The 27,242-nt window shown below is 45.1% G+C and overlaps 1 protein-coding gene across 3 annotated transcripts in view; it reads right to left on the reverse strand.

The window, feature by feature from the left end:
• The window catches only part of RAP1GAP2 (RAP1 GTPase activating protein 2), a 964,048-nt gene that overhangs the window by 250,738 nt on the left and 686,068 nt on the right, over nucleotides 1-27,242 (reverse strand). For all 3 annotated transcript variants that reach the window (XM_085649926.1, XM_085649925.1, XM_085649924.1), the window contains one exon: nucleotides 11,092-11,175. In XM_085649926.1, coding sequence (XP_085506052.1) covers nucleotides 11,092-11,175 — 84 coding nt within the window. The remainder of the gene's footprint in view (nucleotides 1-11,091; nucleotides 11,176-27,242) is intronic.

Here is a 27,242-nt window from a genome sequence, read left to right on the forward strand (position 1 = left end):
GCCCGCATCTATTAACAGATACTTTCACCGTATAGATGCGTGTTGCCCCCGCTGTGCGGAGCCAGATGCTGGCCTGATCCATATGCTGTGGAGCTGTCCCGTGCTGGGCGCCTACTGGCAGACAATACGGGAGGCGCTCTACGAGTGCATAGGGCGCGATATTCCATTCGAGGGGTCAACCTACTTGCTGCATCTTTTCCGCAGAACACCCTCCACAAAAGTCACCTCTAGATTCATAGACCTGGGGATTGTGGTGGCAAAGCGTCTTCTCACCAAGCGCTGAAAGGCGGACACCCCCCCACACGTAAAGGCATGGTGCGGTTCCTTCCTGGTCTGGGCAAAGGCGGAGGGCGTAGCCCTCCGGAGGGAGGAAACATTGGGGCTCAGGATGACACCCATCGCGACCCAATGGGAGGAGTTGTTGCAATCCATGCTGCAATTGGGAGCGGCCATCACAGAGGACAGTGGGGGGTACACTGAGGGAGCCGCGCTGGATGGCGAAGAGCTGTCCTGCCCGGCAAAGGTCCGCGACGCAAGATCTAGTAGCTTCAGTCAAAGTGGCGAGGCATAGGAATACACACAATACCGTCTGTACAGCATCTTGAACAGAGGGATGCGGGGTTTGAGAGGAGGTGACCCAAGGGGTGATGAGAAGAGGATACTTGGGCAAGCACCGGGCGCTGCTGCTGTTCTTATGGTTGATGTTCTGCAGAGGTGATAGTTTCCCAACTGCGTAGTCTTGTTACTGATAAAGGAATTGGCTATCTGTTTATGGTGTAATACCAGAAGGGAGTGGACACAGCAGTAATGCCTTTACCTTATAGTTACCCGCATAGGGTAAGACTTCAGAATGTACAGCGGTTCAGCAGTTGAGGTCCTGGCCATGGGGGCCTTCAGTGTGGAAGGGACTTAAGAGATGTACCCATTGCTGCAGTGAATTGTACACGGATATGAATGTTTCACTAAACGTTATCTATAGCCGTATGTTATTCTGCTCCATGATGTGCTGTATACCATCTAAAACTCAATAAACAGATTTCTAAATAAACAAAGATAAATAAAATAAGGGAAATAGAAAATACAAGTAAAATGTGTTAATTTCTAATATATTCCATAATAATAGTAAATAACAACATCAATCTATTGACACAGAAATTAATGTAACAGAATTCCTGATTTTCATTGAAACAAAAAAAACTAACAGAGAAACATTCTTCCTAACCAAACCCTGTAAATTCAACAAATCCACAACTAAACTCCCAATTGCATTTGAGCTGCAATCGTGGGTGCAAATTGCATGCCCATAAATTACTGCCTGCATAGGGCGCGATAGCAGGTGTGAGATTTGCTCCTGAGTCTACATTTAACTACATGGAACTGACAATAATTTTTGAGTGAATCCAGTGGGCAAGTATCAACCGAACGGTTGCGATATTTTTTTGGCAGGTGCCAGGTTTATAGCCGTGAACACCATTGGAGGGTCAGCAAACCTCCATTTACTTGTGTGCCATTTCAACTGGGGTCCTGGGGACACAATGTCTGGACTTCCTAGGTTAATTTGATATTTTCCAAAGAATGCTGGTTGTCTTAGATGATTATTTTCCTAAGTGGGCTATGAATCATCCAACTACGCAAGAGGTGACTGAGTAAAGAAAGGGTCATTATCGTACAATCACAACTGATGAAGGAATTGAATTTACTTCCCTATTGAAGTAGAATGTTCTCAAGATGACCTGAGTAGTCCATAAACGCAGTGCCTTAATAGACCCTTTGGCCAGTGGCATAACGGAGAACGTAAACAAAGTTAGTGTAAGGGTATCCATGCAGCCACATCTTCAGGGAAGGACGCCACATCAACCCTAAGGCAAATGTTCTGGGATTCTTGTAGTGTTCCTGAAAGAACATGGTATTTACCTTTCAAGATGCTACAACAGAGGTTGCCTGCTACAAGGCTACTGCACAAAAGCTAAATGGAGTGTGCCGCCCCAATCTTGGTACCAGAATCTCGCAAAATTTGTCCTTGGAAAACCGCAACCACCACTTCCAACCAGCGGCATACATACACTCCACTGGGGTCGTTTAGTGGGTAGCGTCATCATCGAGTCACACACCTGGGTGCTGAATTTACCAGGTGAGTAACGCCTCCACAATTGTCTGGGACTAAACCCCAGGAATCCTCTACACTACAAGTGAGCAAGATGTTCTCTGGAGTAATGAGGCTGAAGGCCGAGTTTCTGTAGAAGGTCCTGGAAATCCAAGGTCACTTGCAATATCCTTTAGCATGTAAAAGAGGGCATTTTATTCCTTATAATGCATGGTCACATGGCCAAAAGATTAAATCCACGGTATCTTGCCCCTTCATATGAATGAAAATAGTAATAAATAAGTAGAATAAATGTCGCTAGAAATGACTAACACTGATATAGAACTAATAGTAATATGCGGCAAAAATGCACTTTATAGCTAACAAGCAAAGACACCGATGTACACATACACAACTTATATTCAGGTCAACATGCAATGACACAGGAATCTCCTACACCTACCAATACATCCATGCGCACACCCAAAAACATGAATTCTCTCTCTCTCTATCAGCCTCACACCACCATATATATCAACAAACTAATGCACACAGACCAACAGGCACATATGCACAGTCAGGCATCTAAAGACACATTAGACCTACTTACAAGCACTCATATATAAAAAATAACTCAGATAATGACACACATTTTCGTACATGCAAGTCACATAGAGAAACAAAGCCAGATAGACAACCCACATGTAGTCACAAACTACACGCCCACGAGGGCATGAGTCATGCGGCCGTGTGGTGGGAGGATGACAGGGTGCATTAGTGTGAGTTCATACATGGTTAAATAAATAAATAAACACACATATTATAGTGGGCGGATATATCGAAACTTAGATTAAAGATATAGGGCCAGAGAAAAAGGACCGGGAGATTCGTGGGGTGCAGTTGGGGTACAGGGCGGCTGTGGTGCCTGGCCCCTGCCTGCTGTGCATGGGGGAGTACAGCACTAGCACCTTTGTCCTCCCATCACCCTCCTACCTCTGCATCACGGACCTTATATTATCTACCACCTGCTCCCAGTCAGGATGCTGCTCCGTTCTTTCCTCCAGAAGCCGAAAAACACACAGGTTTGGAACCGGCATCCCCAGGCCCCATGCCAGGCCCCCCCGTTGGGTGAACAAACGTGTAATCTCTGGATTAACCGACATGGATACCTGCCACAGTCCGAGATTTCGGCTCATTATCGTGTCCAGATCAAAAGGTGGAGAGTTGGAAAACATACTCTATTAAAACGTTCCAACAAATATATTTTCCATTGGCTTGTTGTCACGTGGACCGAAAAGCTCCCCATTTGCAGTTTGCTGATTGAACAGCTCCTCGGTGGTCTCGGCGCATCATGGAGCAGACACTGAACAAACAGGCAGAAGATCGACACCCTCCCCAGTTATGAGCGCCAGCAAAGAAGGGACATCAGCCGTGAAGTTAAATTGCATTTTAATCTCGTTTACTAAATTGATAGCTCCCTTGAGAAGCTCGCTGGGAGCATTACACCCGTCCAGTGTTTCTTGGCACACCCCTGCTCTGCTAGCAACATGTGGCCCCCGGCCTGACTTGAGCCTTGGGGGCCTATTATGATGGCGGGCGGATCACCACCACCCAGCCGGCAGTGGCGATCCGCCCGCCATCAGAACTACATTTACCCCAGCCAAATTACCATGGCAGGGGTACCGCGGCAGATGGAAAGTCCGCCCGCCGCTTTTCCGCCGGTTGGCAATCGCCACAATTGCCGGCCGGGCGGAAAAAGCCCACAAAATATGGAATAACCATATTATGATGGTTGCGGCGTGTATGCCTTTCCATGGCGGAGACTACACCATGGAAAGGCATGCGGGAAATGACTTTGGGGGCCTGTTGCGGGCCCCATGGGGGGTGGAGAGTGGGTGGCTGCACTGGCATTTCCATGCACAAGGTGGCAGGCACTGCGCGGTGCCTGCCACGTTGTGCATGGCAATGTACAACATGCCTCTTTGGAATTGCGGCAGATGCTGCTTACAGCACCACCCGCCGCAATGTCAAAGATGCGGAATGCGACCGTCAGGGTGGTGGTTGCATCCTAATTGGCGGTGCGGTACCGCCGCACCACTGGTGGCCGGTTCCAGCACCGCTAGGGTGGCTGGTCCGCCCGCCATCCTAATGGGGCCCTTGGTGTCCTGGAGGGACCATCAGCTCAGGCCTCTTCCTCTGGGTTCAAACATGCCGGAGCCGATTCGCAGAACTAACTTAAGACAAAATCCTAAATTTACTACTTTTGGTATTCACAGAAGTTAGGATTTTGTCTTAAGTTTGTCTTAAGACAAACTTAAGACAGACTTAAGACAGACTTAAGACAAACTTAAGACAAACTTAAGACAGACTTAAGACAGACTTAAGACAAACTTAAGACAAACTTAAGACAGACTTAAGACAAACTTAAGACAAAATCCTAACTTAAGTCTGTCTTAAGTCTGTCTTAAGTCTGGCTTAAGTTTGTCTTAAGTCTGTCTTAAGTCTGTCTTAAGTTTGTCTTAAGTCTGTCTTAAGTCTGTCTTAAGTTTGTCTTAAGACAAACTTAAGACAAAATCCTAACTTCTGTGAATACCCAAAGTAGTAAGTTTAGGATTTTGTCTTAAGTTAGTTCTGTGAATCGGGCCCGTCCTTCCCATCCTCGGGTTCTGTGCTCCTCATACAGCACTTTTGATGCTTTTAAGGAGGGCTATGACTTGAGTTTGACTGTCAGTATCTGAACACATGGCCTGCAGATCACCACACGTGTATGTTGGAAGGATTTAACTTTTTGAGCCATCGTGCTGGCTTCTGTTGCATCAAGAGTGTCATTTCTCTGTGAAATCGGTCCCTGAGCATTGTCATCAGTAGGGTACGGTACAGGAATATCGGTGCTGTGCTACAAAAATATCATATTGTAGCATATACATTGACAACACAATATGAAAAAGGAAAGTGCATATAATTTCATATAGGTTTACAATACTTTACCCTACACATATTTATATATAAGGGACTCTGCACCTCAACACAAACTAATGATCTTTGAAGCCATCTCCTTATAAGATTCTCTTGCGGCACTAAAAACACTCAAATCTGGCTCTCCTAATGATCCTTGCTCAACTAAACTACTTGCAGCTGCACCTCATATCATCAATCCTGTAGTTAACACGCTACTCAATGTATCTTTATCCTCGACCAGGGTTCCCTTGGCCTGGAAGCAGGCCATGATTATCCCCTTGCTTAAGAAACCTGCTCAGGACCCTTCACTACCCTCCAATTACCGCCCGCCTCGCTTCTCCCCGCAGTGGTTAAAATCCTCAAAAGCAGGTTAACATCAATGCGGGGTTTTGTTGACAGATGTGAACTTCTCCATCCAGCCCAATCAGGCTTCAGAGCTATGCACCGCATGGAAACAGCGCTGACTGAAATATCTGAAGCTATTCAGGGGACTCTAGATGCAGAAGGCAGGGCAGCCCTGGTCTTGCTATACCTTTCGGCGGTAGGTCCCCCACGACCTGTCATTGACCCGTCTTCCGGATCTTGGCGTGGACGGATCAGCCTGGAATTGGCTTAAATCATAACTGGCGGACAGAACCCAACAAATCTGGATCCTGCCTTTTACAGCGTCTCACCAGAAACTGGACACAGGGGTCCCCCAGGGCTCGGTACCATGTCCTCTGTTGTTCAACATCTACGTGTCTCCCCTTATTCAGTTAGCAGAAGTTCTTTGGGCGAAAGTAATTTCGTATGCAGGTAATACACAGCTGCTTTTTTCCTAGAGCAAAGACAGTGGGGCTAACAGTGCACATGTTAAGGTCTGCCTCTCTGCAATTTTCCACTGGCTGACGGAGGCCCAATTAAAATCCAATGAGGACAAGAGAGAGATTCTTCTCTTTGGGAATTTTCCACTGCTCCCCGTTGATGCCAGGAAAACCGTCATCCAAGCTCTGATTACGTCCCTCATCGATTATGCCAACGCTCTTTATGCTGGTCTGCCTGGCTACCTGCTCAACAAAATTAAGGTGATCCAGAATGTAGCGGCCAGATTACTACTTAACCTCCCCAAGAGGGCGAATGTCAGCTCACATTTCCGTGATCTGCACTGGCTGACAGTGATAAAGAGGGTGACGTTTAAATCCCTGGTGGTGCACTCCACCTTATATGGCCATGGCCAGGCCTATCTAAAATCTAGATTTAGTTTCTACTCACTGGCCAGGCAGCCTCGTTCGTCTCACAAGCTAATGGCATGCGTTCCCAGGGTCTTCAAACAGAGGGCTGGTGGCAGCTCCCTGTCACAACTTGGGGCTATGGCCTGGAGCAAACTTCCGGTGGAGCTTCGAGATGTCCGTGCTCTAAGTGTATTTTGGAAGAAGGTGAAGGCCTTTCTTTTTAAATAAGATCTCCCGAGCTGTTCACTCTACCTGCAAGGCACACGCCGGGACACTCCTTGGAGTAGCTGTGCACAATACAAGTGTTAATAATAATAATAATATATGATACACAGATATTACCCTCCAGATTCGCCGCCGCAGTAAGGATGGATAAACTTAGGAAGACGGCAGATGCAGCTGATTAATCAAAGGTTTGTAGTTTTTATTTTCCTTTTGATTTGCACTTCCACCAGCAAAGTGCACGTGCATTTAGAAACAACAGAGCTGCGTTTCGCCAAAGGCCTTCGACTGGGTCATATATAGAAGATAGATAAATTCACTGAAAAAACAAAGGATGAAGTGACGGAAGTGACAGTATAGCTTGGTGTGATAAAAAGATCTGTCTTTGATTGAGAAAATCCTTAGAAATTCACTGAAAAAAGCACAGGTTAAAGTAAGGTTTTAGTTAGGTGAAATTGTTAGTGAAACCATTAATGTTTTGAATAGACAAAAAAAAAAGAAATTCACCAACTAGACTTAGCAGAGCTATCTACAACTTTGCCCCGACATGCACTGCTTATGAACTCACATATTACATCACTCATGACATGCTCTATGACATAATTTTCAGGACAGGGGACTGCAGTGACCGGCTGGTCGTGGTCTAGTGTTTCTAAACTATGTGTTTCCACCAGCCACTCCTTGAGGGCTGGCTTCCACACTCACGCCACACTCATCCATCACAGGTGTCACCGGTCAGGTGACCCTGCTAATAAAAGGAGCCGGGCGCACGTGCCCAGGGCCAGTTCCAGATCCTGTAATCCAGTGACCGTGTCGTGATTACAGCTGCATGATGGCCTAGGGCCCCACCCATTACATAGACTAAGTCCCCAAGTCCTGTAATGGCTGCCAGCAAAATTTTTCTCATGCCGCTGGCAGCCAATCCGCGCTCTCGCTCCTACCTGAGTCTGACTCCCACAGAAGCAAAGTGGCCCACAGGAAATAAATCTCCTGGGGCCAAACAGAATTCTCTATTTTAAAACTGACGCCCCCAGCAATCTTTCTTGAGTCTCCTGCGGACCCAATCGTCCAGATATCTACATTTTTTTAACCTTAATTTCTCAAAACCTTTGAATGGATTTACACCAAATCACAAAAAGCATATTCTGCATACCAAGCTGTAGCTTCTCGCTAAATTTGGTATAAATTCATTCAGCAGTTTTTGCTGTAGCCCTGTCTAAAGAAGTTTTGGGAGTCCCTTTTATTCTCGGCCCCCACTGGATAGCTCACCCCAAAACTTTCCATGCACAAACTGGTCAAAAAGTAGCACCTTTAATAAAGTTTTGTGGAGATTCAACAAATGATGCTAAAGTTTTTAGCAACACAAAAAAAGCTTTCCTATGGAACAGCTGCCCTAACTCTAAGTAGCCAGTGGCGACCGCCACTTAGAGATTATATATATATATATATTCAATGAAAAAACCATAGGTTTCACACATGTTATAGTTAGCTGGAAATTTTACTGATAAAAAACCAATGAAATTCCCCCGTTATAGTTACTGTAGGCAACTATAACTCACGCGACCGCAATCCTCTGCTGATGCTAATACTGTATTTAGACACTTATTTGCCCATGTCTTCTTCCATTAAATTTTAGCTATACATATTTTACAAATTTTTTTTTCTCATAAAGACACATATGTCATCAGCAGAGGATTACGGTCGCGTGAGTTATAGTTGCCTACAGTAACTATAACGGGGGAATTTCATTGGTTTTTTATCAGTAAAATTTCCAGCTAACTATAACATGTGTGAAACCTATGGTTTTTTCATTGAATTAGCAAGGTTTTTTAAATGCTAATTCCTAACTATAACGTGTGTGAAACCTATGGTTTTTTCAGTGAATTTGTACGTTTTTTTAAATGCTAAGTTACTTTACGCCATTCGTGGCGTGCACGCCCACTTAACGCAGTTCGTTCCGTGCGCGCACGGTGCGCTTCGCGCACCCTGCGCGCACAGTGAGCACGCGGTGCGCTTCGCGCACCGCGCGCCCACTTTACGCAGTTAGTGCCATACACGCAAGGTGGGCACGCAGTGCGCTACGTGCACCGCGTGCCCACGTTACGCACAGTGCGCACATGGAGGACATATTATGCACTTCCTTGTGATAGGTAATCTGTTAAATTTAATTTGTAAGTGATGACAATAATATGCCATGCAGAGAGAGTGTTTTTTTTTTTTATTAAAATTTTTAGCGTAAGCGCACCGTACGCGTACGGTAAGCGTAATCGGCGAAATTTTCAAAAAATAAAAATTTACCGTTTTTGGCCTTGGGGGATCTTTGAGGACTCAACTAACATGGCTATGTGCATGGGCGCTGTCTAAACAGCCCCTTTATATGTTTTTTGCCTTTGTTTACAGCCCCCCCCTCAGAGTGCGAGAGAGAAAATGGCGGCCGCCGCTTCCTGGTTTCGACCGATTCGAATGTTTACTTAGATGTAACAGCCAATCAGAATCGCGCTCGCGCACGCCACCGTACGCGTACGGTAAGCGTACCGTAAGCGCACCGTAAGCTGGCTCAGATATATATATTGATTTAAAGGCTATTTTCTCAGAATCTACTGAACAGATTTACACCAAACCTACAAAAGGCACTTCCTTGACCTGAGGACTACCTCTCTGCCAAATTTCTAGTAATTCTGTTCAGCCGTTCGGGCTGTAGCCCTGTCTAAAGGTCCTATGGAAAAATGCATGGGAAAAACGCGTTTTGGGACCCCCCTTTTATCTCAGCCCCCGCTTGACGAATCACCCCGAGACTTTCAGGGTAGGAGCGGAGCGTAGCGCCCCACCTATTTTGAAAAATCCGCGAGGATTCGTCGACCGGCGCCAAAGTTATTCAAAATAGAATGTTGCGGATTTCCTATGGAAACGTGGTCCTAACTATAACTACCTACTGGCGACCGCCAGTAGGTAATATACATATATATATATATATATCTCGTCAATGTACGTAGATAGTATGTTAAGAAGGCTAAATTTATGCATTCCAGTATATATTATGCAGCATATTAGGTTTATGTTATTGCAATATGGCTACATGATTCTTATAGGTATTTTGGCACAACCTTGGTTAGTAATACTCAACTTATGCTTCAGGTTAAGCATTGCACTTTCTACACCGTATTCATCATTTGCACTGCCATCTTTAACTTGTGTTTGAACAGTGGGTCGGCGCGCCACATTTGGGCAAGGGTGAGCAGTGGCCATAACTACCTCCTTGAGTTGGAATCTGATGACCACAATGTGTTTGATATGTCACTCCCACCTCAGAAGCCTCAGAATTACTCCTCCTCTCGACTCCATACACCTATATTATGACTCTTACAAACCTAATTGGGACTCTTAAAAGTCTAACTTTTGTTTTTCAACTTTAAACAAATATTGTTCCAGATCATATGTGAGGCTTGCATTTTCCGGAAGCAGTTATTGATTTACCAAAGCTGATGGGCACTGTTTAATTTGCTCGAAATAGTAATTATTGGGTGTATTTTGCATATGTAAACTAGCCAGGCATGAGGTGGAATAATAATCTATCATCAGCAGCTAATACCATGAGGTGAGGGTTGGACATTCCGCTGGGTGATTCAGGATGCAAATGCAATTGATTCAGCCCTAAAACTGCTGTTGAAGAGTTTTAGTCCAAAGCCAACTTTATGGATATTGTACACAATACAGCTATTTCCAATGCAAAATGAAGCCACACCTAAAGGCAGAATGGCTGCAGTATACAGCATTACCGTTGATTCAAAAAATAAATAACCTAGGTGAATGTAAACATGCACAGGCACGAGGCTGAGGGCAGTGAAACCTAATGCACCTAAAACGCACCAACCATCTGGGCCAAACAACCAGCACATCTAATGGGACAGCTGGGAAAGCGAACGATGCTCCAAAAAAAACGAATACAATAAATATTTATTTCCATTTTTGATTAGCTATGAACGTCATATACCAAAGAAAGAATTTACATTTTATAAATATATATATTTAGGCCAACAATTTCGAGATTTCTTCACCCAACAAAATTTTTCTCTAGTCCTTGTAGATAAATACCTGTTTAAATATTCTACACATACATTTTTCAGAGGCATTGTCTTCGTATATGCACTTTTATAGATTTGTAAAAATACATAAACAATATATAACTACCATGAACCCTGTCCAAGACAAGGTAAATTGCCATGTCCAAGGTCACACATTGAATATGTTCAGGGCCGGACTGGCCATAGCAGGCACCCGGCATTTTCCCGGTGGGCCGCCAGGGTTGGGGGCCGGTTTTGGGCCCCTGGGGGCCAATATTTTTATAGGGCGGTTTTGCAGCATAGCTGCAATAACGGCCGCTGTAAAAAAAATTGGACGAAACTGTCCATGATAAACAGCTCGGCCGCACCCCCAACCCCCCTACGGGCAGGCAGAGCACTTTGCCAGGGCGGGTTTTGGTTCCCAGTCCGGCCCTGAATATGTTCGACAGAAGCACATGTTCTAGAACTCTTAAACTGATCCCCACTACTCTCCACACTCTTCTGTCCCCAAACAGCTATGTTGTTTAAATAGAAAAGAAATAGTTCATAAATTCACCTGCTTAGATTTCTGATAAATCACCCCAAATTTGAAGGTATTGTTGACTTCATGTTCGTCGTAAGACACAATCATTTGGGAGGCCTGGAAGAAAGAAAAATGTGCAGATCTTAATTAGGTGACAGCAGTCTTAAGACATGAAGAAGAGTGCAAAACAATCCTCTAATGAACCGATTTTAAAAACAGAGTCACATGTCCTTCGTGGATAATGGAATGCTAGGGGTATGACACTTGCCAGAGTAGGTCGAGGAAAAAAGTTTGATAGACTATGATATTCCGTCTAATCATCTCTGCTGAACTAGATTCTCTTTTTTTTAATCTAATGTATATTGTGAAATGGATCCTAGGGTCTCTGGGCCCTTGGCTAGTATCCTAGTGGCCATTGTGTGGCCCCTACCGTAATATACTTCGTGTGGTGCTTATTTGTGCCCACAGGATCCTAAAGGATCATTTCCTCTTTACACAGAGCTGTGCTCACATGGAAATAAGGCACTGCCTTTGCCCCTGCACCCACACTATATTATAACTTTGGAATGTTGAGCACTCCATTGAAAACAACGGAGTGCTCCAGGCTTCTAATGGCTGTGAGAAGCCCAGAGCATCAACATTCCAATGTTTGTTAACAGCAACAGCTGTGAGCAAATGTCTCTTGGAGCCCGATGGGATTTTAACCCCCTCTGGCTCCATGAGGCCTTTGTTTTACAAATTAGAACATTCTGCCCTCCAGGGGCGGAATGTTCTAAAAGCCTTAGAGATCTCCGTAGTGGGCTATATCTTTTATTAAAGGCCCGCTCCCTTGATAAAGGCCCTCGCCCTACGCTTGAGCGAGACAATAATGGTCATTAGAGCCTGCAACGGCAGGCACTAAGGCTGCATTAGAACATTGGACTGTTGGGCGCTCCCATGAAAACAATGGAGTGCTCCAGGCTTCTAATGGCTGGTAGAAACCCAGAGCTCCAACATAGCAATGTTGTCCTTCACAGCTGTTGCAGTGAACAAAGGCCTCACGGAGCCCTGGAGGATTTCAATCCCCTCGGGCTCTGTGAGGCCTTTGTTTTATTTCTTAGAACATTCTGCTCTCTAGTGGCGGAATGTTCTAATAATCTTATATCCCTCTGTAGCTGGGCTATACCAGCTTTAAAGTCCTGCTTCCTTGTTAAAGGCCCTCACCTTCAGTTCGGGTCTTGAACGCTGGAGCGGGACTTTAATGGCAGATAAAACCTGCTATGGCTAGCTATAAGGGTATATTACAGCCACAGGTGTAAGCTCAAACAGGCCATTGGGATTCTCACTGATTGTTCTTCACATACAAAGCAGCATATAGTCAGTCCAAACCCCCAACGGTGCCCCCTAGGGGCAGGCACGGGACTCTCAGTGGCCACCAAGAGAGGCATTTCAAGTCACCTGCACGGATCCCTGTCCCCTCCTTGAAGAGCTGCTGGTCCTTCTGATTTCAAAGATGAACCAGCAGCTTCAGTGCTGAAGTGTCCTCTTGTTAGGCACAAGTTTGTATTTGCTCTGGGGAAAGCACATTTTCTTTTTAATATTGCAAAGTGAAGAGTCCATGGCTCAGCTCCCACACAACAGCCAGGACACTCACCAAAGGCGAAGAAAATATTTCCGCAATACATATTGTATAACTCATAGCCTTAAAGAATAGTCTTTAGTCTTGTACAAATAGTGGGTGACCCAGCAGCAATTTAAAACTAAAACACAGGTGATAGAGAATGTACAGATCCAAACAAAGTTATACAGAGAAGGGAACTTATTGCCTAGAGACAACTTCAAAAAACTAGATCCATGTAAATTATCAATTGAAATATAACATGTAAGTTGGAGAGGAAAGCAATGGGAGGGACCTATTAGGAAGAGGTCAGTGAAGGAGGTAAACTTCTGAGAAGGATGTCTGAGGCTCCTTGGGTGGAGACCTTTTATTAATGCGAGGATGACCTTTATTTTCATGCAGTTGAGTAGAGCAAGGGACTCGCTCTAGTGGTAGATTTCACCCCCCGGAGTCAAGGTGGAGCGGCCAGTGGGCCACGGCTCAAAAAATGTCCGTAAGAGACCTCCACAGAGCTGGATATGCTGAATCTTTGGTGTAATGAAGAATAGTGAAGACAAATGCTTCAGCGGGGTGGCTTCCACATCGAGCTTAGATAGTGGCCATCGGAGCTCTCCCAGGACTCACATTCCAGTCTTCAGATAGGACCAGAGACTTCTCAAACCTGTCCTTCAGGTGGCTGCTGCTGTTTCTTCTTTAGTGTTTAATTTGCTGCTCAGTTATTTGTATTCTCCAATATGTATTATCCGTATATCCCAAGGTGCCTTATGGAGAGTTTAAATCTTTCTCTTCTGTATTGATCTTGGTCTGTAATTATGATGGGAACCAAGTTCATCTCATTTTATCGATCTAAAGACCCCACCAAGGACATATCAAAAGAGCTCCCTGGAGTATGACTGAGCCCACCCCAGTTTATTGGGACCGGGTTAGACCCACTGATGAAGCATGCCACTGATAGAGTGGGTGAGTGTATGAAAAGCAATTAAGGAGTGCCCGCTGCATTTTGTATTATTGTACCTTCAGTCACGATTGTAAATTATGTCCGGTAATTTGGACTTGCATATCTGAGTGTGGATTTGAGTAAACTAGGGAGAGACTATCCTGAGCCCCACTAAATAATATATCTCCCCACCAGCCAATAGAACCTCTGGGTCTGACCCAGGAAGTGGCATAACGTGGGCGGGGCCAAAGGGGCGGTTGCCCCAGAAGCAAAATTCTTAGGGGCGCGAAATTCAAAAGGAAAAAAATTCGTACTACTCATTTTTTTTTCTTTTAACATTTTGCACCAGGTAGTGCTAACGGTCCACGGCTTTGGGGGCGCAATACTTGCCTTGCCCCGGGTGCTGGCAACCCACGCCTCGCTGCTGGACCCAGGTTATTGTCTAGGACACCTACGAAAAGTCAGGGATTGCAAAGGGTCCCAGTTAGGTATACAGATTTGACCACTATTTATTGTGAAAAGCGAGTTATGTAAAGAAGATAACAGAACGTGTATATGTGAAGCTCACCTTCACCCAAGGGTATCTTGGCGCTGATTAACATATTTATTTATTTATTTATTTATGGGTTTGTACCGCGCTGGACTCGACTCCCGAAGGAGTATCTCCGCGCCTTGAGACGGCCATATTACAGCAGAAGAGGAAATCCACGCAGTATATCTTAATAGTTCTGAAATAGGAAGGTTTTTAATTGTCTCCTAAAAGGAAGATGATCGTCGCATAGCCTCAAAGATGTAGGGAGGCTATTCCATAGGGTTGGACCAGCAACTGATAGGGCTCTGTCTCCCTGTCTTACTTTTTTTACTCTGGGTACACGTAACAGAGCCTGCTCACTGGATCTCAGAGAGCGCATGGGTACATAGGGGCAGAATTTGTTGGAAAGATATACAGGGCCTCTCCCATGTAAGCATTTATGTATAACACAGCCGATTTTAAACTTCACCCTCTGTTTGATAGATAACCAATGCAGCTTGTTAAGTAGGGGTTTGGAAGGAGTACGAGGGGGCCGATTTAGGACAAGGCGAGCAGCGGTGTTCTGGACTACCTGTAGTCTAGAAATGACTCCTTCATTTGCTGCCAACAATAGTCCATTACAATAATCCAGCCTACTTAGTACTAGAGCCTGTATCAAAGTTTTTCTAGTTGAATCTGGCAGCAAAGGGAAGACTCTCCGCAGCAAACCAATAATGTGGAAACAAGAGCCCACCACTTGGTTGCCGTGATGTTTCAGGGAAAGCTCCTGGTCCAATCGGACCCCTAGATTTTTCACAACCTGTCTAGGTTCAGGGACTGGGCCAAGGTCTTGAGGCCACCAGTCAGGAGTCCACAGGAGTTTGGCCTCCCCGAACAGCATCACTTCCGTCTTTGCCACATTGCATTGCAGGAAGTTAGATGCCATCCAGTGAGCCACTGCTTTCATCCCCTGGGCAAAATCATTCCTAACTTAGGCAGTAAGGGTTTTGAAAGGAAAGAGGAGTTGGGTGTCATCTGCGTATGACACTGGGATAAATCCATGGGATCTCATGATGTCTGCTAGGGGGGCCACGTAGATGTTAAAAAGAGTAGGGCTCAGACAGGAGCCCTGTGGTACCCCCTTAGAGATCTCCCTCTCCTCTGATCGATATATCCCCAAAGTGACACTTTGAGTGCGGTCTGTTAGGAAGCTCCTCAGCCAGGCTAAAGCCTTGTCTTCCAAGCCGATGTTAACTAGCCTGGTGGTCATGATGTTATGTGACACTGTGTCGAACGCCGCGGACAGATCCAACAGGACCAGGATAACAGAGTAGCCTTTATCCTGGAACATGTGTAGATCGTCCGCGACAGACAACAAGGTGGTCTCAGTACTGTGTCTTGGCCTAAAACCTGACTGGGAGGAGTCTAACCCACCTGTCGTTTCGATGTAGTTTGACAGGTGTCGGTTTACAAATTTCTCTATTATTTTACCCAAAAAGGGGAGAAGTGAGATAGGTCTGAGATTAGGCAATTCCGTCCAGGGGGTTGCGGTGTTTTTCCTCAGCGGTCTTACCAAAGCCCTTTTCCAATCTAAGGGGACCTTCCCTGTACTAAGAGAAATGTTAACCAGATTCTGAATTTGCGGTCCTAGATCGTCTGCAAGCATGGGCATAATACGTGCAGGAATAGAGTCTAAGAGGCTGCCACTCTTAATTTGAGTAATCAATAAGACTACCTCTTCTAAGGAGATAGGGGGAAAACTTGTAAGGCGCTGAGTAGGTTGTACCTGTCGTGTGATCTCATGAGAGATATTGTTTCCTCCTACAGCGCTTATATTTGAAGCCATTATTCTGTCATAGATCCCATCTATCTTCTTCATAAAAAATAGAGAGATCTCATCACAGAGATCTTGGGACGTAACCTCTGCAGTCTCACAGGCCACTGGCTTGGTAAAGGTTTGTAAAATTTTATACAACACTCTAGAGTCTTTCCCAGCCGCTGTTAGTTGCTCTGCAATATGATTTTTCCGGGCCGTTCTAATGGCCTTGTGATATATCTTGAGAGAAGTTCTATGCTGTTCTTTATCATGAGGTCTTTGGGACTGCCTCCATAACTTTTCCAATTTTCTGTTTTTTTGTTTCAAAGATCTTAATTCCTCAGAGAACCAAACTTCTTGCTTATTCGCCATGCGCGGTTTGTGTACTTTCTCCGGGATAATGGCATTGATTACTGCTCTAACCGTCTCCTCAAATCTGTCAAGGGCAATTACTACGTCCCCTGTGGAATTCTCAAACAGGGAGGTTTTATACTTCTCTCTAAAAGCTTCCATGGTGAGTTTATGCCAAGGTCTCCTCTTACTAGCTAAGGCGGTCTGTGTTTGTGGCTTATACCTGGAAGCAGTATAGAATTTTAAAATAAAATGATCTGTCCACTCTACCTGTGTAGGTGTCATGCATTTAATGAAGGATGAGTTCGACAGAACTAAATCCAAAGTGTGACCTGCCTCATGAGTGGGCCCATGGTTAATCTTTTTAAGTCCCAGGGAATCTAAATCCAATAGAAGAGTTTTAGCCTCTGTACATGTCTCGGACTCACTATGTACGTTAAAATCCCCCACCAATAGGAAGTCCTGGTTTTCTTGTATATATGGCACTAAGGCCTCTATGAGTGCAACAGAGAAATTCCCACTTGGGCCAGGTGGATGATATACCAAAGCTCCCTTCCTCTGTTCCCTGGGTGTTGAATTAATTTTAAAAATTAGTACTTCCATCTCGGGTGTACATATTTCATCAAGGATAATGATGTTCACTTCCTCCTTATGAACAATCGCCACTCCCCCTCCTATTTTATTAGGACGGTCTAGCCTGACTATTTTATACCCCACCGGGATACCCAATGTAACAGCTGGAACCGAGTGTGGCTTAAGCCATGTTTCTGTTAAGAAACATAGATCGGGTTTCTCATTAGATATAAGGTCCCATACGTAAGTGGCGTGCTTCGCTAATGAGCGAATGTTACAGAGCAGATTTTTACTACCCCGGGGGATACTATCCATTTTGTGAATCATCGGGACAGTTTTTTGCACTTTAGAGTGTGAGCCATCTAGTATGTTCAATTGGTTACATTCCTCTCCAAAATGAGTATGACATACCTGACAGGTGAATGGGCCTTCTAACGTTAGTTCCCTGACTACATTACATACCTTTGGGAGATGATTACGCATATCTCTCAGTACCTGAGAGCTGTAGGTTATCCGGTGACCGGGCATGGTCTCCGAAGTGTGTAAGCAATTCCTCATAGCCCCCTGTCCCCGGCCCCGTCCGGTCGCGGACGGGCGCAGACGGGCTAGTCTTTGGCTCGTCTTAGGTGCAGGAATAGGCGCCATGCTGCGCGCTAGGGGCGACGAGTGGCTAAATAGCCCTCGAATAAGTGGAAGCTAGAGCGCTAACCGCTCGCCTTCCTGTGTGGGCCTGTCACTGTCCCGCCCTCCGCACCCGTGATTGGCTGATGGGTCGGACCGGGCGAGTAAGCACTTTTTAAACTTTTAAGCAACGTCTGATCCCTCAGTGCTTGCGTGAATGTATTTTAAAACAGCGTGACACTAAATATCTGACAACAGGAGGTCCCTACAACAGCTTCACCAAATTACAATTTACAAGGTAAAAATTTTGTTTTTTAAAAACGTTTCCTCTTGTCAAAACAAGATACACATCAGACAGTTAATTAATTCTTCTGCAAAGCTGGCGCCAAGCGGGGTCGGGACTAGCTGCCACCTATACCCTTACCGCAAAATTCGGAGCCTCCTCGCAGCTTAAATAGCCCTCGAATAAGTGGAAGCTAGAGCGCTAACCGCTCGACTTCCTGTGTGGGCCTGTCACTGTCCCGCCCTCCGCACCCGTGATTGGCTGATGGGTCGGACCGGGCGAGTAAGCACTTTTTAGGTCTCGCCTGAGACAGCGCTTTAGCGCTGCTCTGGCGAGACTTATAGTAAGCGAGTTTTGGAAGTGCAAACGAGTGCTTTCAGGCCTCCAAATACAGTGCATGTGCGCCGGGCGCGCGCACCATTTGGCAGCCTGAAAGCACTCGTTTTCTTTCACTTTCGCGCCCGCACGGCCGCTTTGATGTTTGATCGCGATCACTTTCACACTCGCGGCCGCACGGCCGCCTCCCTTCCTCCCTCCATGAATGCCTCTCCTTTACTCATTGAATCTTAATATTCAGTTGTAGTCTTGTTGCAGAGTGAATTTTATATACGTTTTTCCTTCCAGCAAGGAACCAATTTCGACAACGCCCGTAGATTTCTACACAAATAGTTTAGCTGCTTCTAGACTTGCTGTGCTCATACACGTTTTAAAGTAACTAGAAAATGTACATGCTGCTGAGTAAATCGCATTTATATCTGTCTGCAAAGCAAGGCGGCGGGTGTTTTTGAGACATTATTTGAGGCTATATTGAAAAGAAGCTCCCAACCCCCCTCCCCCAAACGTATTGACCAAGCTACGCGTCAGACATTACGCACACTGTTTTCATCACTTAGGGTGCTGCTCGAGTTACCGAGTTCAGATCCGTGCTTGGTGAACGCATAACCGTGCACAAGGTGACTTTTGTTTGCAGGATTTATAATCCACCACAGTGTGTTCGTGTTTATGCAGTTTTCTTTCAATCATTGTCGTTTTCTTCTTTTATCTCCTCTATTTTCATATTAATGTCTCGTGTTCACCCCTTTCCTCTTGCGGTATAATTGTCTGTTCTTATCCAGCTCTCTTCCATCTTTAGTTCTACGTTCTATTTCTTTTCATCTCCCATTGTTTGTGCGCTTTGTACGTTTTTTTGCTTCATATTTTGTGTGTTCTGTTTCTCTTTTTTTGTTCCCCCTTTCTAACTTAGACTGTTTCAGCCATGCGAACCAGTACTCGATGGAAACCATCTGTGTCATCCTGGAATGCGCTCCCCCGCCCCCAAGTGCGCGCGCCACGCTCCGCCGGGCTTGTCTTTTTTTGTCGTTTTTAAAAAAAACTTTAAACGCGAGGCGCGCATGCGGCTAATGCTTGTTTTCCTGTGTATCAACGCCCAACTACTTGCAATCCCCTTTCTCATGCATTACCTACAGCGACATCATAGCCTTGCCTCCCCTGCACATTTTCTGTTGTCTACCCAGCTATCTGATTTAAATTCAAGATGCCGTAGTTGTTTTTGAGAGACTCGTGCAACCTCCAGACCCTCTCGTAGAGGACAAACACCCTTATCTTTGCCTAATGCTGAGCTGACAAGATGACAGAACAATCACTTCTGACGCCATTCCCCTTTGGGTGGGTTTAGTCATACAATGAGTCAGTCAGATAAAATCTTATTTTCCCGATTAAACAGTTTTTTCAAGCAGCACACACCAAATTGCATGAAATGTTCTACCTCTCTGTCTTTCTGAGTCTCTCACTTTCACTTTCTCTATGTCCATCCCTCTATCTGACTCTCTTTCTCTTTCGGTTTCACCCCTTTCCCTCTGTGTCTCCCTCTTTCTCCCTCCCTGTCTCTTTCATCTATTTCTCTCTTTGCTCTACTCTATTTCTGTCTTTCTCTTCCCATTCCCTTTAGCCTCGCTCTCTCTCTTGCACTCTCCCTGTTCCATCTCTTTATCTCTCTTTCTACTACTCTGCCTTCCTCTCTGTCTCTTTCTTATTTCTCCCTCTGTTTCTTTTCACCTCTCTATATATATATCTAGTTCTCTCGATATGTATAATATCTACCTCAGTCTTTCTCTGTCTCTATATCGCTGAACCTATTTCTCTCTCGCTCCCTCTGTCTGTCTCTGTCTGCCTCTTACTCTGTGTCTCTGAGTTTCCCTGTGCCCCTCCTTCCTTTCTCTTAATATATTTTCTCTCTCTCTCTCTATGTCATTCTCTCTGTTTGTATTCCTCTCCTCCTCTCCCCTTTTCTCTGACAATTTCTTAGTTTCTCTTTCTCACTGTGTCTCTCTGGGTCTCCTTTTGTCGCTGTGTTTTTCTCACACTCTCTCTTTCTCCCTGTCTTCATTTCTGGCATTCTGCTACTTAAGCCGACTCCTGCCTGCATCTCTCACACCAAACAGGGTATCTGTCTTGTGGGCATTTGCCAGTGGGACTGAACAGAGTTTTTAAGTAATCTCTGGTCCGCCAGCCATTCAGACGATACCGCGGTATTGTCAGAGAGGTGAGAATTGGGCCTCTGGCTGAGTTCAAAGTTCCACGGTAATCTGAGCTGCGCGTTTTATCTAATTAGACCAGGCATTCTTCTCTGCCTGGGGCTGCAGGGTTCCCATTTCATGGAGCAAACTGATTCTTGCATGTACTTTTAGCATGGTTGTTTCAGATAAATTGGTGCGAACCGCACCGAAGATCTGTATGTGGGGGACAGAAAACATGGTCAACTTTCAATAATGTAAAGAGGGGCAGCGGCCCCACTACGTTTACATATACACCAGAAGATGAGTCTGCAGCCTGCACCTTCGAGGTGGCTGCTCACAGTGACTTCAAACATGCGCACCACAGCCTAAGACTCCCCCTCTAACAAGCATTTGCAATGCAATAGGTCTCGCAGTTATACGAGTTTGAGCTATTGGCATTATAAATGACAGTGCCTTTTATTTATGTTTTTTTAAAAAAAAAACTTAAATAAAAAGCATTGTCATTTACAATGCCAATAGCTCAAACTCCTATAAATGCGAGACCTATTGCAATAGGTCTCGCATTTGCAAAAGTGTAAGCTATTAGCATTGTTCATGACAATGCCTTTATCTATTTTATTAAAAAAACACATAAATAAATGCCATTATCATTTACAATGCCAATAGCTAGTGTTGCATTATTATTAGCAATACCAACTGCTCACACTTTTATAATGCGAGACCTATTGCATTGCAAATGCTTGTTAAACTTTTAAGCAACGTCTGATCCCTCAGTGCGTGCGTGAATGTATTTTAAAACAGCGTGACACTAAATATCTGACAACAGGAGGTCCCTACAACAGCTTCACCAAATTACAATTTACAAGGTAAAAATTTTGTTTTTTAAAAACGTTTCCTCTTGTCAAAACAAGATACACATCAGACAGTTAATTAATTCTTCTGCAAAGCTGGCGCCAAGCGGGGTCGGGACTAGCTGCCACCTATACCCTTACCAAATCAGGATCAGTTTGTATCTATTAAGTGTGAGTTATAGACATAGCATTAAAGAGAATCTATCTAATGCCATTTTGTACCTAAGAAAATCCTAGGTCAGCCCTAAAAAACGACTAGGATGAATGCACAAGTCATTTACATTATTAAATTAACGACTTGCTAAAACAGCAGACAGAATCTTGGCGTCGCAGTGCTATGTGCAAAAAGTATGTTTCAACAAGATCAATAAAGAAACCCTATAGAATATCTGGTAATTTAAAATAACCTGTATTTACAAATGTGTCAGAAGAGTATGTTAGCCAAAGAAAAGTTTCATGTTGTCCTTTTAATAGGTCACGCATGTGCTAGATCTCAGCTGGGAGCTGGGTCTGTTCGAACGCTACCAGAGCAGAAAAGGCCTGAAGCATCATTTTCGATTTCTTAATTATGAAATGTGCAATCTCCACAGCTGGCCGTTTCCATTGGCAACATGCAGACCCTGTAGGAGGGTGGTTGTCTTGGGTTTTCAGAGGTTCCAGATTAACCCTGTGCAATATGCACTCTAGATATAGGAGTCCTGCAGTGATGTCCAATGCAGGCCCAGGATGGACGGATCATCCGCGTGCATATCAATCCTTTCGATATTCACAGTATGAACATGTTTTAAAAACACAATAGCTCAGGCTTGGCCTGAACGTCGGTGCCATGCAGGACTTTCAGGAGATCCACATGAGGCACTTCTATACACATATGTTCTAAATGTCTATAACATGCCTTAAATACAGGTGATCTAGTTGTGAATCACTTGCATACGGGGTGGCAAGGATGAAATACTGACCTGTGCTCTACACAAAGGGTAAACCAGGCATGAGCTAAGGAGCGCCACTCTTAGTTATTACATCCCGCCAGAAAAATGTATGTCTTGGCCTGGCACATGGGCGTGAAAGAATGTATGTATTTATCACTTCTTGCTGGTGATGCCAACTAATGTGTCACCATATGCAATCGCAGAGACGCTGAGGATGCAAGGTTCTTGTTTTACGTAAAGCTGCAGCCGCCATGGATCCTGGACGGATGGCCACACCAGGTCTCGACTTCCACAGATATGCTCCAGTCCCTCATTTAGAGGATTTCAGGTGCGGGGCATCCACTGAACAGCAAGACGTGGCCTGTGTACAAAGCTTGTGGTTCCCCGCACCACATTTATAAGGGGGGTGTCCTCAGGGTTTGGACCAGCAGAGCCTCAGCTGACAGTGAGGGTGCAACTCCTTAACCCAGAGATCCATCAGCCAAAGGATAACTGTGTCTCACTGGCAGGCTCCGCGCCCTATCAAATGCCGGCGAATTGTCACTGGAATTCAATAGCCAGTAGTATGAAGGATGGTGATTCCTTACAAGGACATCAAACAATGGCCCCGATGCACAGGGAAGGACATCAAACAATGGCCCATATGCACAGGGAATGGCATCAAACAATGGCCCTGATGCACAGGGAAGGACATCAAACAATGGCCCTGATGCACAGGGAAGTACATCAAACAATGGCCCTGATGCACAGGGAAGGACATCAAACAATGGCCCTGATGCACAGGGAAGGACATCAAACAATGGCCCTGAAGCACAGGGAAGGACATTAAACAGTGGCCCTGAAGCACTGCAAAGGACATCAAGCAATGGCCCTGATGCACAGGGAAGGATACTAAACAGTGGCCCTGCTGCACAGGGAAGGACATCAAGCAATGGCCCCGATGCACAAGGAAGGACATCAAACAATGGCCCATATGCACAGGGAATGGCATCAAACAATGGCCCTGATGCACAGGGAAGGACATCAAACAATGGCCCTGATGCACAGGGAAGTACATCAAACAATGGCCCTGATGCACAGGGAAGGACATCAAACAATGGCCCTGATGCACAGGGAAGGACATCAAACAATGGCCCTGAAGCACAGGGAAGGACATCAAACAGTGGCCCTGAAGCACTGCAAAGGACATCAAGCAATGGCCCTGATGCACAGGGAAGGATACTAAACAGTGGCCCTGCTGCACAGGGAAGGACATCAAGCAATGGCCCCGATGCACAGGGAAGGACATCAAACAATGGCCCTGATGCACAGGGAAGTACATCAAACAATGGCCCTGATGCACAGGGAAGGACATCAAACAATGGCCCTGATGCACAGGGAAGTACATCAAACAATGGCCCTGATGCACAGGGAAGGACATCAAACAATGGCCCTGATGCACAGGGAAGGACATCAAACAATGGCCCTGAAGCACAGGGAAGGACATCAAACAGTGGCCCTGAAGCACTGCAAAGGACATCAAGCAATGGCCCTGATGCACAGGGAAGGATACTAAACAGTGGCCCTGCTGCACAGGGAAGGACATCAAGCAATTGCCCCGATGCACAGGGAAGGACATCAAACAATGGCCCTGATGCACAGGGAAGGACATCAAACAATGGCCCTGATGCACAGGGAAGTACATCAAACAATGGCCCTGATGCACAGGGAAGGACATCAAACAATGGCCCTGATGCACATGGAAGGACATCAAACGATTAGGCCTGGGTGGAGTTATGTTGTACCTGAAATTCTTATTCTGTATTTTCAAATATAGTCACTCCATATTGGAACGTCATCATGTAAGCCCTCTACATTCCTTTTCTATGCCAGGCTGCTGCTTAGTTTCCTTGATAACTTTCATGTCACAAGTTGGACCTTACCTCCTCTTAGGACTTTAGAGCGAATGTTTGTTAAGATCTTTTCATGGACCGTAGGGCCGGATTTAGAGTTGAGCTGATTGGAGACTGTCACAAACACAACAGATATCCCGTTGACATCCTACAAGAACATTATATCCTATGGAACTAGTAATACGGCAGATGGGCGATCACATTTGAGACGGATGTGTCCCAACCGCCAAACTTGTGGTCAGACAGTTACTCTCTGTATTTTCACTGAGAGTAAATACGACCAAATGCAAACTGTGTGAACCATTTCTTAGGACGCATCACTAGCCAGCATTGTAAAACACATACACATTTGAGAGAAGTCTTCATTTTAATAGCATTTATATTAACTCAGTAAACATCTCAGATGTTTCAAATTCAATTTGAGTTGCAAACATTGGTGTGACAAAATTTCACAATATTGCCTTATCACATTACAATAAAGTGATCTAACTGGTTACTGAATGTGGAACTCGTCAAATAGAAAATTTACAATTTACTCCAGTTTGCAATACAGCCCGACAGATCCCCACCTGTAGATGTAGTATCAAACAGACCTGAAATCGAATTTAGACTAGTACATAATGTAAAAATCATACACTCAGTTTCAGATGTTGCTGAAGCTATCCGACTCCTGACATTCCGTCATCTCTTCTTATCGCAAATACTGGCGGATGTACCACTAGATCAAATCACAGAGTGGACGAGCCATCCTTCTTTCGTCATCATGTTGAAAATAGAATCGTTTTTGGAAGACACTATTGAAGCTAACCCTCACTGGCCTTCAGCACTTCTCTGAAAGTAACCCCAATGTTAGGTTATATGATTGGTTTCAAGAAAATGTGTTAACGTAGAGTTCACGTGTGCTTCTAGGATCTTAGAGAGAAAAGGGAGCAGTGAGATTGGGTGGTAGTTTTCTGATTTAGAACTATCAAGTGTAGGTTTTTTAAGTAAGGGGACCACTTTAGCATGCTTCCGTGACTTAGGCACTACCGCTGTGGAAAGTGATAGTTTGAGTAGCTCCAGACATGGAGATAAAAGACCATGTTGAATTCTCTTAAAGGCATCTGGTTTAAGGGGGTCAGCTGGAGATCCAGATTTAATTTTAACCACCAATCTCTGTAATTCATTTAGGGAGATAGAGGGGAGTGATGTGAGAAGGGCAGTCTTGGGACCAATATGGGCATTCTTCCCACAGCCACTGAGGGGTATAACGTGACCAAACTTTAGATAAATATCTTCGACCTTCTTCAGAAATAAGGTCGCCATCTCCTCACAGTGTTGATTAGAGGAAATAGTATTGCCTGATTCCGCAGGGGATGTGATCAAATACTTTAGTAGCGAGAATATAGTTTTACTGCGGTTGGTACTAGTGGTTATCATGCTAGAGTAATAAGCTGCTCTAGTTTGGCGCAACAGCTTATGGTAGGATTTAATAGCCACTCTATATAGTACTTTGGCCTGGGGGTCATAAGATTTTCTCCAAGATCTTTCCAGAATTTTACAGTTTTTCTTGGCAAGGGTTAGATCTTCATTAAACCAGGCGTTAGCCCCGGTACCTTTGGAATTAGTGAGTTTAAGGGGGGTGCTAATGTCTAAAGCTTGAGTTATCCACCTTTGAAAGAGCGCATCGGCCTCTTCCATGTTGTTGGATTTTACCAGAGGCTTTGCGCTCAATGCTGCAAGGAGATCCGCTTGATTCAATTCATACTTGGGCCGTTCAAGTGAGGGCCGCAGGTTAGACAGGAGCTTAGAGCCAGCTGTCATTAGCCGCATAGGAATGAGGAAATGGTCTGTCCAAATCATAGGAAGTGGTGATAAACTTCCAATGACTCTAAGTTAGAAAAAATAGGATCCAGAAGATGTCCTGCTCTGTGCGTAGCACTAGGGGTCTATTGGGTCAGCTGACAGGCTGCCAGGTACCCTAAAAAACGAAGAATCTCAGAGGATTCATGCAGTTCCAAGTAGAGATTCAGATCGCCTATAATATTAAAGTTGGCGGTCTGCAGAGCTAGAGCTGTGACCATGTGTGTCAGGGCTTCTCTAAAGCGTTTTGATGGGCCAGGCGGTCGATAGATGATAAGGCCAGAGACGGTGAAGTTTGCATCCAATGTGACTTTAAAGAGCGCACTCTGACAATCGGGGAGATCTAGTGGGGGCAGGCTACAAGAGTGGACTGATTTGTATATGATCGCGATGCCACCCCCTCTCCCTCCAGTTCTGTCTAGACTGCGTCTGGCATACCCTGTCGGAAGAGCAAGAGCTGGTATGGCCACAGAAGACGCGCAGAGCCACGTTTCAGTTAAAAAGAGACTCTCGGGTGAATGTTCCTGGAGGAGGTCTAGTACTTCAGCGTGATGTTTAGGCAAAGAGCGGCAGTTACCGCTCTGAAGAGTGTATGTCAACATCCGAGGACCACATGGCGTAGCGTACTTCGAGGGGGACAGACTAAAAGTGCAATGCTCACAAACGGAAGGGCGCTCATCTGGGGCCCAGCTATGAGTCCTGCAGGTTTCTTCACTGTATAGGGCCCGTAATTCTTCGCCAGAGTAACTAAGTGTTTGGGTTAAGGGTGGGGCAGAGTCCCTGGCTCCTGGAGACCACCAGTACACATGCCCACCAACCTACACTGCCATTTTGAAGCCTTTTGTCCAAGTTAATAACCTGTTAGATGGGAAATGATTCACCCTATTAACTAAATTAGCAGCATGTGGAAATAATGAATCAAATCTGCTGCCACCTCGTACGGAGAGTTTTGACATATAAACTTTAAAAAGTGGCCATGTGGACATAATGATCACCCGCGATCTGTTTTCCAATGCGGCGCGGCAGAAAAACCACAGCTGAGTCCCAAAGGCCTCTCCAGCAGAAAGACATGGAGGTTTAATTAGGGGCTGATGGGAGGTGACTGTAATAAGCGTCTACAAAGGTAGCAGCCGCGTCAATCAATAGTACCAATTACATGGTGCATTTTCCTCAAACTCGTTCTTTTTGCAAGTAATTGCTATGATTAAATACCCCTGACTGCCGCAATGATTGCCCGGGCGGGATTTCCAATAGGCTGAAAACAATTTACTGTACCCTTCCCCTATTGTTCTTTTATTTTGCTGTAAGGAGTGAGATTGGTGGCAGGAAGGTGAAGGCCAAGCAACAACAAATCAATGTGTCAAAATATGCAGAGATGGGGTACAAACTTTCCAGCCTACTGCACAGCTGACGTCACAGAGCCTGAACCAATGACCTCTTTACATGCAAGTTCAGATTTTCAAAT

The sequence above is a fragment of the Triturus cristatus genome, chromosome 3_2, assembly GCF_964204655.1.
Source record: "Triturus cristatus chromosome 3_2, aTriCri1.1, whole genome shotgun sequence".
Taxonomy (NCBI): Eukaryota; Metazoa; Chordata; class Amphibia; order Caudata; family Salamandridae; genus Triturus; species Triturus cristatus.